This window comes from Ricinus communis, chromosome 5, assembly GCF_019578655.1.
Source record: "Ricinus communis isolate WT05 ecotype wild-type chromosome 5, ASM1957865v1, whole genome shotgun sequence".
Lineage (NCBI taxonomy): Eukaryota > Viridiplantae > Streptophyta > Magnoliopsida > Malpighiales > Euphorbiaceae > Ricinus > Ricinus communis.
The window spans coordinates 13,980,804-13,996,008 of NC_063260.1; the positions used below are offsets into that span (position 1 = coordinate 13,980,804).

Consider the following 15,205-nt stretch of genomic DNA (forward strand, 5'->3'; position numbering starts at 1 on the left):
AGCATCAGCTAGTTCATTTCTAGTCATTGCAAGTCCCTATAATACCTGGAGTACATCCCTTTCAACTAGACCAAACAGGGTCTTCATTAAGGAAATAATAGTTTTTTGTTAAAAACAAACAATGAGATCTTGTAGTAGAGCTATGTTGAAAAATAGAGCAAAATGTCTAGTAAAACATGATTATCCAGGAAAAGACATCCAATCACCGGCCAACCTTGGGATAGCTACAGCAAAATCAAAGTTACAAGTTGCAATATTTGGGGCTCAGGGAGAATAAAATGCTTTTGATCTTTCATTACTTTTTCTGTTACATTGAGAGAGGCAGGAACAGGTCAAAGTTACAGCAATATAGAGCAACCAAAACTATTCTGTGGTGGTGTCATCTCTTCTGCAAAAATGTTCTAAACTGTTTTGCCGTATCGGTATATTCTGAAATTTGCCTTTGAGACTTCCTGGGACTCTCTGAATGTCTGATCCTCTAAAAATCAATGTGTTTATTTCTTCTACATTGTCAAGGTCACAAAGATGATTCAGCACCGCGGAGAAATCTTTCACGGCCGTTCGTATCCAAGAATCCTGAATATGATGATCTTCTCTTGTTTCTATAACCTTTTCCTTTAGCTCCCTTACTTCTATGACCTAAAAATACCATTAACATAACTGCTATAAAACCGACACCAGATACTGCCCATAGAACAATAACCCAGATCCTCAAAGAACCAAAGAGCCCATCTTTCATAGCAGGCAGAGATGTTTCCTGAGAATGTCTGATTGGAATGTTGCTTCTAGCAACATTACCTTCATCAATCTTGCCAAATTTCCTTGAACTTATAGCTTCCTTTGCTGTATCAGAATTTGAGTTGGACAAGGAGCTAGCATCAGGGCATTTTCTCTTCTTATGATGCAAGAATAATGCTTCATTCAGTTTTCTGGCACATTCTATGCTAAGTCGGTCCCTCTGTAAGATGTCATTATCAGTCCGATCAAGTGTGGAAGGATCAGGTGGGTCTGGAAACTTAGCCCAGCATTTATTGACCATATCAGTATCTCTCCAGTTTGCCTTATCAAAGCTCCAATTCCCAACTTTAAATTCTAACCCATAGTGGAAAACTCTGTACTTAACACCAGGCTCAGGGATATATCCCGGGTATATCAATATATCCCTGCTTATAATATGCTGTAGTTGCAGCTGCATGTAAGAAGAATAACATCAATAGTACGCAACAGAATTTATGATTCCTAAAGGTGCATCAGATTTCAATAAAACCATCAGAAATATAAGAGATGAATTCATTTATGTTCATATAATCTAAAGGCCAAAAAAAATTAAAAACAAGTCACTGACATATATTACGCATGCACCCCTGTCATGAAATGAAATATTTTCTCCTAAAAAATTAGATATGCAAATTCCTTCGAGGACATGGGAACGTTTCTCTGCTGGAACCTGTGAAATTTTCCTTGGAACCATGAAGCTCAAGATTGCAAGTACTGCTGGCTCAATGGAACAGTGCTGTAATTGCATTTTGATTGTCAAGATTTGAATTTTAATATTGATGTATACTTTCTCTTAGATTTTTAGTCAAAACAATCAAAAAGCTACATTTGTTCCATAATTAAGGATTGTGTTCCTTTTCATAGTAGATCAAAGAATATGTATTAGGGAGTCTGTAATGATCATGAAATACAAGTATATATATGAAAATCAGACAGAAGTTCTACACTAAGAATTCCCATTTGCAATCTCTTTGTTATTGTCCCTCAAATTCTCCATTTTCTTTGTGATACTAACAAGCATTTACTGGTTTAAATAGTCATTGCATTTCCACTTTCATTTATGAGGATCCTAAACAACCATTTACATTCTCTACCATCTCATTGGCAGGTATGCCTGTAAAATCAAGTTATAATCTAGGTACAGAAGCAATTCATTGGAAAATGACATACCTCTGCTGCACCAAAAGAGTAGCCATACATCTCACTTATCCAGCCAGAATTATATATATCTCCAGTGAAATTTGTCGCATAATGAGCTTTGTCTGCCCGAACCTCCTCAGTTTTATGCAACCATAGCATGGCAAATTTTCGAAGATCTTCTATATGCATGATGATGATGCCCCCAACCTTGTCGCAAGCATCAGGATAGCGTGTATGGAGTTTTGCAAGCTCATTGTCACAACCAATAAGGTAGCTGACATGCATAGATTATAAGACTGTCAGTCCCAAATATCACTTCTTATCTGACAAAGAAAGAATGCGTATACTAAATGAATCTAGAAATAAGTGAGTCTGTGTGTGTGAGAGAGAGAGAGAGACAGAGAGAGGAAGATGCAGCTACAACCATAATCATGATAAAAGATATGCAAAATTCAAACTGAAGAGCATTATCTTACTCATAGGGAGTTGAAACTGGACGGCCACGTGCTGCTTTATACTCCCATGGTGTAATTGGACCTCTCAAAATCATGTCAGCATCAAGAATAACTATAAATTCAGCATCAATATCTGCATGATTAAGCCAGTGGAGAACAGCAGCCGGTTTATTAATAGCTGGATACCTGACAGAGAATAAAAGCAAGTTTGTAATTGTACTTCATAAAATATCTTTTTATCATTTGGATGTACCAGTACCACACAAGTTATGTTAAGGAGTGCTGATGCATTGGCTGGTGCGACAGCAAAATGTCAGGCAGACATGTATAAAAGGATTGGCTCGACATTTCAGGACAGCCACTTCATGGAGAAAGGCTAAACATAAGACTGACTCTAGAGTTTCCCCACCTAAAACTGTGTTGGGATGAACTAACCTCTTCAGGTTAGAAAACTGAATGAGGGTATTTGTGCAATCAACTCCATATTAAAAGTCATAATTTAACTAAAAGTGTTTTACAAGTTTATGTTTCCATCATAGACCATACAATGTCAACATTTTGTTTATGCAGCTATTAAAATTACCAATCAAATTAAGGATGGGAACATACTGGGATAACATTATCACAAGAACCATAATAATGACATGTAAATTATGAAATTAACTTCAAATGACCAGCAATGATGACAATAGAAGGCCAGAGAATTAAATCTCAAGATAATAATTACCAATCCCCTGTTAGTGGGTGCCGGCTCATAGAAGGGACATAATGGGTGGGGGCCAGATCATGGCCTGCATAATGTTTTAGGTCTTCTTCTGTACAGCTGAGAAGCCTTGTGATATTTCCAGGTTGGCCACTTAAGTGAAAACTATGTACCAGACCTACAGTCTGCCAATCAAAATATGGGGTACATTCTGTGGAAAATATGGTGTGGATTTTTGGATGTGGTTTCTCAGGGTCATCAATGACCTGCTGCTCGTTTTCAGCCTCAGTTTTTATACTCTCAGAAGTCAGAAGTTTTGGCCGAGTTAATTCGGCAAAAGTTTTGCTCTTTAAGAAACTCAAGTATTTTGACCATTTTGGCTTAGCACATCCATTTGCAGCATGTTGTAATAAGAGACCTTCATTCAAAGTGTTTATACATTCTATACTTAAAAATAGTCCCCGCCTTTTGTTTGGATCAGATTCCATCAATTTTACCTGCAAAATGGAACTTCTTATTTTAAACAATACTGAATCCAGTATTAGGCACATTATTAAAACATTAGCAATCAAACTTAATAATTTGGCTTAGTATAACATAGATTACTTGATGATGGATCAAACATTCGCACATGGTACACTATTAAGTTAAGACCTTTTGAGAAGGTGGATATAACAGACTGATGATAGTAATACTGAAAACAATGAAAGGGAGAGGAAAGCATATGCTATGGAAACACACAGATCCAGCTCAAAATAGTTACATTTGTTAATAACATCAATAATAAAATGCATCTTAAATCACATACCTCTCTAGGGTAAGGAGGCTCAGGAAAGAGCCGATCGCAATCATAAACAATATCATCTTCATGGTGATTCAATTTAGTGAAAGACCAATTTCCGACACTAAATGGCAAACCATAGTGAAGTAGAATAGGTTGAACACCTGGTCGTGGTGTATAGCCTGGGTAGATCATTAAGTCGTCATTAATCTTGTGCTGAAGTCCAACCTGGACATGCAAACATAAGTCAAAAATAAATAACAAAACAAACTCAAAGAGTAGGTACAAAAGAGAACAGAAATTTATTCTGGGTCCAAAGAAAGAAACTTACTTCTGCTGCACCAAATGAGTAACCATACATCTCACTTATCCATCCCTGGCCATAGATGTCGCCAGTTATATTAGTGGCCCAATGAGCTCTATCTTCTCGTACTTCTTCTGTCTTTGAAAGCCACATAGGTGCTAGAGCTCGAAGATCATCCATGTGCATGGCTAAAAGCCCACCGACCTTGTCACAAAGTTCAGGGTGCTTTGTGTGCAACTGAGCCAAAATATTGTCACATCCAACCAAGTACCTGGACAAAAATTAGTTACATGACTGAAACTGCGACGAGAGACATCCGTTATAAGCATTCTGAAGATTATACGAATCACATACTTATCACTGACAATAAGATAAGGAGATTGATCTGTAAAATTATGAAAAAGATAATTTCAAGTACATCCTCCATGAGCCAGATTAAGATAACACTCCAATCCTGAACTAATTCGTGCTCCTCTGCAAGGGGAAGTGAAATAGTGTAGACAAACTATATAAGAAGCATCCATAATTCTACTTGTAGATCAGTCACTTATAGTAGTCAATTTTCTATACCAGGTAACTTCCTTTCTACTGATTGCTATGCAAACTATGAAGGAGAAAGGCTGATTTTCAGTACAAAATTGGACCTACTAATTGACAGATAACAGTCAGTACCCATAATATGCTGCTACGGGCCTGCCTTTTTCTGCACCAAGTTCCCAAGGTATAATTGGACCTCGAATGATCATGTCTGCATCTAGAATCACAACCCAATCGACATTCTCTGCATCTTTACTATGTTTCAGCCAGTGGACAATTCCAGCAGGTTTGTTGATTGCAGGGTACCTACAGAAAATCAAAAATAGCATCACTTTATTTTCATTTTCTCCAATGTGAGGAAACTCCAAAAGAATCTTAAATTTCTCCTAAAATACTACTGAACAGAAGAGTCTCAAATACAAGCAAGTAGAAAGAAAGAAATCACAGTGGAACTGATGATACACTAATGAAGTAGTGATACAGCAGTACAAAAATCAATTTTCAATGTTAGATTCTTTAGAAAGAATAATACAAGAATGCCACTGAGAACGATCTAAAGTGACACCAGAGAATAGAAGGATCAGGAAATAAAAGCACAAATATTATGAAAAAGCTCAACTCTTCACGATTAATGATAAGAAATTAGAATTCTGAACTTTCATCTGACAGTCTGACTTATCATCCATCACAAGATAAGCTAATTCTCAATTCTCATGTTTGAGACAGCAACAGAATGCGAAGATCTGGGGCATCCACTCTAATTTTATGCACATTTATGAAAAATGAAGAATATTATACTAAAACAAAAACAATTCACAAACCTTTGAAGGAATAAGAAGCACTTATTCATTCTCATTTTATGTAGTTGCATTGAAAGAGTCCATGTTGTCTACTGTATTAGCTACTGCAATGCATAGATTAAATTAAATGAACTCCATGGCATGAGACTTTCATGATTTCATTAACCAAGATCAACGAAACAAAAATATCTTCTAAACCTTCTGTCCACCCATTCATCAGACAAAATACTGGCGTCTCGGGCAATAAAAGTAAAATCGAGCTGTTACCTATTTGTTCCAGATTATCAAATTAGCTTCAAGATTAGCATTTCATGGGAGAAAATACAACTAGCTAAACCAACTCCTACAGCCAACAATAAGTACGCAGTCAACCTTTAATGCAGCAAATATGTGTTAGTCTTTAAAGAACCTTTAACTCAACCACAAATTTCAAAGCAGAAAACCATCAACATATAAAAAGAATTCATAAAAGACAACAGAAAAATAATAATGACTCAACTTTTAGCTTCACTAGCTCAAAATAACCAACAACCAAAACTAAGAAAAATAAACGGAACAATACAAACACACAGACAAGCTCACCAATCTCCAGTCTTTGGATGTCTACTCATAGAAGGAACTTCCATAGTTGGAGCCAAATGCATCCCCTTATAATTCTTCTTCTCTTCATCCGTACAACTCAACAGTCTGGTAATGGGTCCTGGCTGTTTTGCCTTCTTGAAGCTATGCATAAGCCCAACCGTTTGCCAATCAAAGTAATTCTGACATTCAACTGAAAACAAAGTATGAATCCTGTATGGCGAGTCCTGACCCGACCCACCATCAATCCATAACAAGAAGAAGACCAAGATCATAACTTTAGCCATGAAGGCTTCAATTCAAGACCTGATTCGAACTGGGTACCTTTCAAAGATCCAAAATTTCATTGATTACCAGGAGAAATTCCACAAAGTCAAAGACTTGGAATACATTTTGTATTGTATAATGATGAGTAGTAGGTAAGTGATGATGGTGACCAGGAAATGATGAACTCTGTGTATAGTAATGATGGAGAAATGTATTAAACAATGATTGTTGATACTTTTGTATTATAATTTAATAATAACTATCATATAGAAGTGGTCAGCTATTTAATTTCTTCATCTTGATCTATTAGTGTCTATCCCCATTCAATATTGGGACATGAATCTGGAGTTGATGGGCTCTTTTCTTCTCCCGCAGCCATTGGTGACCCACAAGTGATAATTGATACGACACCGTCCCGATTTACTTCTTTTTTTCTTAACCGGGCCCCACTTATTACATTTCTTCAGCTGTGTTGCCTAATACAACATGACTAAGCACTCCGACATGTGTGGTTCTAATTGAATATTGCAACTTGATTATTTATAATTGTGATGGAAAAAGAAATTGCTTTTGAACCAAATGTTTATGTGGAAGGTAGCTTATGTAATGATGTTTATTTCTTTTCAGTTATATTTAAGGCATTATATTGGAGCATTTTCTCACTGTTCGTTCCAAATTATTATATAGTTGAGAAGGTAATCTTTCACTCTCAATAATAATATTCTTACCACTTAAATTATATTTTAAATATTGAAAAATATTAATTATGAATATTTGATTCAGTAATAAAGTTATGATAGTAATTATATGTTTGATTCACTAGTTCTATCTTATCTTTATCACTCGGCAAAAGTTTTCAATAAATAAATAAAAAAATTAAAAGCAATATTTGAGGAATTCAACCAAATAGTTATGAGAATAACAAAAAATGAGCCTAGAAACCAAAGTTTAATATTATTTTCTAGAAATTCCCCACTCTCCATAACACACTTGTTATCCATTTTCTAGATTTGGGCCCAAGAAATGAACCCCATAGCCTCTTTTATTTTGCTTGATGTTTTCTGTATTATGTGTTCAGGCTAGTTTGTTTTGCCCTTTTTGACACAAGTCCTTCAATGCGGATGCTAACTTATTTCACAAATTATAAGATGGACCCCAGCCAGGAGTCCATTCCACCCAGTTTCATTTATAAAAAGATTTGTATCAATATCTTTTAAAAAAACAATTATATTTATTAATCTATGTTCATTAAACATGTATTAAATATTTATTATTTAAATATAAAATGTTGATTGTTTGTTAACTTAATTTTATTAAAAAAAAATGTAGTACAATATAATGAATATTTGTAATATAACTTTAACTTGATTTTTTTTTTTGTTTACCTGTGTAAGGACATTTTATATTATATCTATATTATATATATTTATTTGAATGAATTAGTGGTATGATTTTTATTAATGATGAATATTTATTGACAAACTAATACATATTACGCCTATAAATGATGAATGTTTATATCGATCATAAAAAAATTTCAATATCCATCACAAAAATAATAAAAGCTTTTATAAATAATTAATATTTTTATTTAAAAATATTGATAAATATTATATATACAGATAATAAACATTGATGAATATTAAGTTCATCGATATTATAAAAGATTACATCTAATGGATATTATACATTTAGAAAATGTATCTTTTAGTACATGTAAATAAACAAAAAATATTATAACAGTTTTTTTCGGCATTTATCTGTCTTTTAAGTCATTGATCTTATATCTATAAGAAGGGGGTATGCGTTAACTATTAAGCCTACACCCGTCCATTCCTTTCAAGCTTGATCCCGCCCTTAGACTCGTTATGCTGTTCTACTGAACTCGTTGGCTCCGCGCTCTGTTTGAGCGAAACCCTGTTCGAGAACCTTCTCTCCTAGATTCTCTTCACCAAGTCATTGCCATCAATCAGCTCTTGTCTCTTGGTGTCAAAGGGCGAGTTCCTTTCTTGTCTTGCCCCAAAAACTATCTTTATTCTCATTGGAGAAAAACTCTCTCATGGCAAAGTTTTAAACTAAGGGTATATGTATTAACACTGATGGATAATACATTAAACGAAATGAATATCAAAATTAACCGTAATAAATATTAAATTTATAGATAATAATATTTAAATATAAAAAATTAATTATTATAAAATATTACATCTAATGGGTATTATAAATATAGAAAATAAATATTTTAGTACACGTAAATGAACAAAAAACTATTAATATGTATTTAGTCTAATAAAAACGTTTTGACATGTGTTACTATATTCTAATACATATGATTTTTAATTTTAACACATATACTTATTATTGACACGTAGAATTTAAGTTTATATATAATTTTGTAGTTTTTTATTAATTTATTAATAATTTTTATATTTTTATATTGATAAAATCTTAAAATATAAAAAACTAACAGAGGCATTAAAAATATTTAATTTATTATTATTTTAAATATTTTAATTAATTATAATATATTAAAAAATCTACTTAATTTTATATATAAATTTGATTGTATTTTTATTTATAATCAAAATAATTACGATAGTTGTAGAACATGTGAATAAACGACTAGCTTTCATAAATATAAAAAATATTTTTAATATTTTTTTAATATAATATTAATTTACATTTATTTTATTACAATTAAAAAAATATCATGTATCAAAAATAAATACACCTATTAAAATAAAAATCTTCAAATAGTAACAATAAAATAATTATAACAGTCGTATAACACATAAATAAATGACTAATTCTTATAAATAAATAAATTTATTTAATATATAATTTTTAATATAATATTAATTTTTATAAATTAATTTTATTATAATTTTAAAAAAATGTAAAATAATATGATTTAAAAAAATAAAAAAACAGGGACAAAATCTCCACATTATGCAATTTGAAAAGACACTGTCTTCTTCTTCGCATACATACACGTGCTACTTGTAAACTCCGATGCATGTAGAATCATATATCCCATTCTTAGAGGCATTAAAGTTAAGTGATCTTTCTTTTATCATTATTTTTTATCAGTAATAATTAAATTTGATAACATTTAAATATTTTTACTAAAAATATCTTTTAAGACGTTAATGATGAATACGAGAAGAGTTGTTGCATCAATGGAAGCCTCCACATAGAAGAAGATAGAATCTCATAGAATCCTTTTTCTTATTTGCAAAATTCATATTATTTTGGGCTTGATTCATTTTACTTTTAGCTATCGATTTACGTTAAATAATTCTTATATATTTATTTCCTTTTTAAACTGATCCTAAATTAATAGATCATTAACAACGTGTATTAACAATTGCTACTTAGGATGCTGACTTGGCCTGCCATGTTGCATGAGCAAAGCCATGTATTTTTCAATTAATAATAAATATATTATTTTAAAAGCAAAAATTACACCGTCTTTTTAATTGTAAAAAAAAAAAATTAATTTTAAAAAAAATTTAGAATACGCTAAATTATAAAGAATTACTAAAAATATTATTTTAATACTAATATAGCTAAATTTTATTGTCTTTTTTTATGAAATGGTTGAATATAAATAAGATTTATTAATTTTAATTTTAAAAAAATTTAATATGTTAAGATTACTCTGATAAGAATGGTAATAGTATTTTATCAATTATCTATATATTTAAAAAGAATTTATTTTTTTTATAAAAGTTAATACTTCAACTTATATTTTTATTTTTTTTTTATTTTTAATCTTAAATATAAATATAAACAATCAGTATAAGAAAGTACGTAGTATTTTTTTTAAAAAAAAATTAATTCAAAAAATTAATTTATAAATTATCATCATTAAACAATTTAAATTTAAATTTTTAATATAGTTAAGGTTTATTTTTTTTAGTCTAAAGCAAATTATTAATACAAACAATTATTTCATAAATTAAAATTATTTAAAATTTTTAATAAAATTAAAATTTATACAATTAATAATTAGGATATATGTATATATATTAAAAGAATAAGACTTTAATTTTTTGGAGCTTTCCATTTTTCTTGAGCTCTAGGTATAGGCTTTATTAGTCCCCTTGAGCCCATCTGCTAAAACACATATTAATCCTAAGAATTTGAAACAATTTTTCTTTGAGTTACTTTCTTCAACTTAATAATTTAGATTTAAATAATTTTACAGCTATTATTTTAATTTTATAAAATTTGTACTATTTTAACGTATTAGACTTCAAGTTTTATTGTTTTTATGCAATTTCATAAATAAAATTTTATTTTTTTTATGTATTATTATTACTGTCGACAGAAAATCTTTTACAAATTTGAATTTTGATATATGCTTAACCAATTAATGTGTTTATTTTGATCCCAAATTGATTTAGTAAAAATTCATACAAAATTATATCCATAACATTTTATCTGAAGCTCTTAAGAATCTACAAACCCTTTTTATTGGTTAAACCTCTTAAAATGCTAAACTTTTTATTTGACAAGACGGAAAAGTATTACAGAAAAGGCCCAAAAAGCAAGTCTTAAAAAGACCATGGTCTCTGGCGTGGCGGCATATTATTGGTTAGCACAGCGTGGAGACATGGCGGCCCGTTTCTCCTTCTCTTTCCTTGGCAAGCTCCAAACCGCGGCATGGCCAAGTAATAAGAGTAGTTCTTGCTCAGAGAAGGCATGGCGAAGTACACAAAACGGCTCGTCGTTTTTCTATTTCTATGCTTGACAAATTCTCTTCATTTGTTGACTCTTTCTTGTTCTACTTCGCTTCAGGTTACTTGTACTGCTTAGCCTAATCAGTTTCTAACTTTCTTTCTAATTCAACTAACAAGTGAAAATAAATAAAAAGAAACCCTGGTCTTTGTTATCTTCTTTTATGATTATTGATTTTTCTTTTCTTTGTTTATTTCAGGGTTCTAAAGACTATGCTGCTTCAAGGTAATTTTTTAATACCTCTTTTAACCACGTGGAATGGATTATTGAAATGGGTTTCTCTAGTTTCTTAAAAAGAATGGAGATGGACAAGAATGCTGTGGATCGTTGCCAAACATTATAATTCCTGTCATGTTTCCTTTACAATTACAAGCAGTGCACATATTATTGTAGTGACTGATGTGTGATGTTCAGAGCTTTGCAGCATGAGCAAGGGAATGCCCATGAAGTGCATTGTTCAAGAGAAAGGAGTAGGGCAGCGTGGAAAATAATTGAGGAGGTAAGGATTACACCTTTTACTTTTTAATAAAATGTCTCCTTTTGTATTTTGCTGAGTGAGTCTGTTCTCTTTTGATGTTTGGTGTAGTATTTGATGCCATTTGTTGAGAAGGAACATTATCAGGTTTCTACCGGGTGTAGGCTTCACCCTGATAATGACCTGTACAGGGATCAAGAGCAGCATAAGATCCATGAAGATGGAAATGAATGGCGATGTGGGTATTGTAGAAAGTCTTTCTACGAAGAGAGATATCTTAATAAGCATTTTGATAATAGACACTATAATCTGCTGAATGTGGTAAGTCCAATTGAAGTACCTTCTCTTCTGTTGTTGTCTACTACATTCACGTGCATTGCATTTTGGTGCTGGGTTTTAAGTGAATTTTGGTCTTCAGGGAATTTTATGTAAACAGCATGATGGTTATGCTATTTGTATCTAACTTGGTCTTCTTGCCTGATCCTTTGTTGATGTTTATGAATTGTTAAAATGACCAGTGATTTTTATATAGTAACTCAAAATAAAAGATCTTGTAACAGCTTGCTAAACATTGTAAAGCCACTCCTAAATTTCTTTCAAATGCAGAACAATGAAATGTTGACAAATTATAAGTTGGTTTTTGCTTTGTTGGATGATTCTCTTAATTGCTTCTAAAAGCAGGTGACCCCTTCCCATAACGAACGTGTACCCACACAAAGTTGCAACCTACTGATATTTTTGCTCTTTTAGGGTGAGGCTATAGGAAAGATGCGACTTTCCCTGGAAATGTAAACCAAGGAAATAGCAGAACATTAATTCTGCTCACTCTTTTATATATCTCCTGACCCTGGTGGAAGAGGGTGTGGTTAAAATAATTTCCATCTCAGTAAATAATAGAGATGCTGAAACTCATGCATGATTTGATCAGTAAACTATTCCATCTGCGTTCTTTATTCCTCCTCTAGAATCCTGTGGTAAGATAACATAAGTAAGAACTAAGATTTGGAGAAGAAGATGCAATTGCCATGAATTATGACTGGTCTGGTGGATTTTGGCCAACACAAATTCTCTTTTTCTTGATGGAGCTGCTGGACTTGTCTGCTCTTGTTTACCCGTGTTTATATCCACGCCTTTAGATTATGGCCATGGTTTTAATTTGCCTTCCTCCCAAGTTGTCTGCGGAAGCACATGTCTCCTGTTCATTGCCAACTGTGTCATTTCTAATGTTTTATGTAGTAACTGAAACCTGTGATGCTTCTACTGAACCCAGAGTCATAGTCGGTGCTTAGCAGACGTATGTGGTGCATTACATTGTGACTTTGTAATGGATTCTGCAACACGCAAGACTAAGTGCAATCCTGCAGCTGCTGCAAGGAATAAACATCTGTGTGAGGTGGCCTCTGCATGACACTTGAGTTTTTATAAAATCCTATTGTGCTTTATCTTATCAATATAATGATTCAATACAGAGTCTAGCTAATAGTTGTTTTCCAGTCAATGAAGGTCCTTCAGCTCATCGTCTTAATGGTAATTTGTTCATTTTCTTTATGTAATTGGAAATTTTTTTTTACGTATTTAATAACTTTTTTTACGTATTTGTTCATTTTCTCTATGTAGTTGTTGATTAATTTTTGTTGTTTGAATTGACAGAGCTCTTCTTGCATCAATTTTGTGATGCACACACTTGCACTGGGCGTCAGAAACCTTTTCCTAAGGGGGGCAAGGTAAATTTCAACTTTTCGGTGCTTAAACTTTAAAGAGAGATCAAGCAACAAAAATTTTCAGGTAATTGGTTCAAGAGATGTAAGGTGAGTAAGAAATAGGGTTGAGACAGATTGGTGAGGGTAAGTTCTGAGGCATAGCCAAAGAGGACAGGTGATGAAATGTGGAGACCAACTATTGGCTCAATTTTTCTTGGTATAGTCAGTTTAACTCATCAAATAACATATATCTAGGTCAGCTAGTGAAATAAGTTGGTAGGATTTTATCTGTATAGTTTTAGATTTTATTGTGGCACAAACCCCTCATTCACAATGTAACTAGAATTTGCATGCTTATTGGATGGGTATGTTATTTAGCATGTCAAAAACTTGATTTTTATGCTTAATTGCAGTTTGTTGCCTATTAACTTATTCTATTATTATGTCTTATTGTTTCATATGTGCAGAAGCGAACGAGTATACTGTACATCATAATATCTGTCATGATTTTGATGCTGCTGTCATTTTTCTATATTTTCATGTACTTGTACAGGAGGTATTCACTTTCTAAATTCTTGAGCTCTCTCATCTCTTGTTGCTTTCAGAGGACTTCAATTGTTTCTTTTTATGCTGTAGGGGAATAAAAAGGGGCAGCCAAGTACTGAAGCGGATACCAAAAAATAAACACATGAAGAAGTCTTCATAAATGATGATCTTTTACAGATCATTTTGGTCATGATGTTTGATTCAATTAAAGCTTTTACAGGAAAAAAAAAATACATTTGTTTATTTGGATACAAGTGATATCATCTTTCTTTTAGTATACTTTTCTGTACCCTGAGTTTTGGGGTAGAGAAGAACCAGATACGGAAACGACACAGTGGAAAGAGTAGACTAGGCTTCGATGTGATAAAGGATGATATTTCAAGCTTCATTTTAGAAGGCAAGTGAAAATAGAATTATTTTCTGAATATGAAACTCGGATAATACACCAATTACCGGTATGCTTCTATCGTATTCCAATACTTGACTTTCCTGGTTGTGCTTGCTTTAGGATCAGTCATGTATAATCTTTCACCTAAGCTTCAATTTTTTCTCGTACTCCATGTTCTCCAGCAATGCCATTCTGCAGCTGTAGAGGTTGTAGCTTTTGGTTGGCAATCCTTCATCCCCAGTATGTACATTACTATTTATATTACATCTTCCTCAAGTACTAGCATGTTCTCTTCAATCCACACCTTATCGCCGTTCTGGGTCATACCAGGCATTTCGAATTTTACATTTTAATCCTTTAATTGTTCTTTTATCGCCCAAGGCGACCCTTTACTATATGCATCTCTAATGCTTGAAGTTACTGATGGCCAATAAATATTATGAGCATAGGGGTCTTCCATCCTTCTCTCCATTGTGTACATCATACGTTGCATTGTCTTTGTAGTTGAAACCTATCCCAAAACCCTGTATACAAGTGTTTCTTCCAAGATAAAGAGAATTAATTCCTTTCTAAGCATGATTTACCTTACTTGGTGCAACTTGGGTTGCTCTCTTCGGCTGGAGCTGCTGAGTGTTGCCCTTAGCAAGTGATCAAGGTTCTCTTTTCTCAAGAATAGCCTTTACACTGTTATAAAAGGCTCTACCAATTGTCAATGAGGGCGGTAACTTGGGGCCCGAATATTCAGAACTTTTTACATATAAAAGAGGAGTATAAAGGTTAATGCTTGATGATATACTCTCAGCAAGGAAAATCTCGGGGCTCTTTACTGAAGCTGCAGAAATTTATAGGGTGGCCTGGGAATTTCGGGACTTGGATATGACTATTTGGATTCTTGTGGTTTTGTATCATCTCCAGGTTACTACTTTTTAAGAGTGTTCTGAGCAGATGATTAGCCTGGATAGAGTATAGCTATCAAGACAAACTTAACTCACAATGTTCAAATAATCCAG

General features: G+C 32.7%; 2 protein-coding genes across 5 annotated transcripts; one reads left to right on the forward strand and one right to left on the reverse strand.

Annotated features, from left to right (window-relative positions):
- Positions 1 to 66: 66 nt before the first annotated feature.
- LOC8260318 (peptidyl serine alpha-galactosyltransferase) lies at positions 67 to 6,666 on the reverse strand. Its single transcript, XM_002526888.4, has 8 exons — positions 6,080 to 6,666; positions 4,833 to 5,003; positions 4,188 to 4,431; positions 3,884 to 4,084; positions 3,100 to 3,572; positions 2,394 to 2,558; positions 1,948 to 2,191; positions 67 to 1,189 (listed from the first exon to the last, which is right to left on the reverse strand). The coding sequence occupies exons 1-8, from the start codon at positions 6,361 to 6,363 to the stop codon at positions 518 to 520; spliced, it is 2,454 nt and encodes an 817-aa protein (XP_002526934.1). The 5' UTR covers positions 6,364 to 6,666; the 3' UTR covers positions 67 to 517.
- A 4,254-nt stretch (positions 6,667 to 10,920) lies between these two features.
- LOC8260317 lies at positions 10,921 to 14,265 on the forward strand. Of its 4 annotated transcripts, none has more exons than XR_001535777.3 (9): positions 10,921 to 11,146; positions 11,286 to 11,311; positions 11,501 to 11,585; positions 11,673 to 11,882; positions 12,832 to 12,954; positions 13,056 to 13,088; positions 13,212 to 13,285; positions 13,729 to 13,817; positions 13,898 to 14,265. XR_001535777.3 is itself a non-coding variant. In XM_015724013.3 (9 exons), the coding sequence occupies exons 1-9, from the start codon at positions 11,051 to 11,053 to the stop codon at positions 13,965 to 13,967; spliced, it is 831 nt and encodes a 276-aa protein (XP_015579499.1). In that variant the 5' UTR covers positions 10,924 to 11,050; the 3' UTR covers positions 13,968 to 14,265. The 4 variants fall into 4 exon arrangements, 2 of the variants coding, with proteins under 2 accessions (XP_048230367.1, XP_015579499.1); XR_007215956.1 differs by having other exon boundaries at positions 10,922 to 11,146; positions 13,031 to 13,088; positions 13,212 to 13,346; positions 13,898 to 14,027; XM_015724013.3 differs by having other exon boundaries at positions 10,924 to 11,146; positions 13,031 to 13,088.
- Positions 14,266 to 15,205: the final 940 nt, after the last annotated feature.

Bases quoted from the DNA above. Each gene is read 5' to 3' on its own strand.
- LOC8260318 (XM_002526888.4), bottom strand. From the start codon at position 6,363: ATGGCTAAAGTTATGATCTTGGTCTTCTTCTTGTTATGGATTGATGGT. The intron at 3,573-3,883 runs GTATGTGATTTA...TCCATTTTGCAG, and splicing joins AGCCTCCTTACCCTAGAGAG to GTAAAATTGATGGAATCTGA. The intron at 2,192-2,393 runs GTAAGATAATGC...TATGCATGTCAG, and splicing joins CCAGTTTCAACTCCCTATGA to CTACCTTATTGGTTGTGACA.
- LOC8260317 (XM_015724013.3), top strand. From the start codon at position 11,051: ATGGCGAAGTACACAAAACGGCTCGTCGTTTTTCTATTTCTATGCTTG. The intron at 11,312-11,500 runs GTAATTTTTTAA...TGTGATGTTCAG, and splicing joins AAAGACTATGCTGCTTCAAG to AGCTTTGCAGCATGAGCAAG. The intron at 11,586-11,672 runs GTAAGGATTACA...TGTTTGGTGTAG, and splicing joins CGTGGAAAATAATTGAGGAG to TATTTGATGCCATTTGTTGA.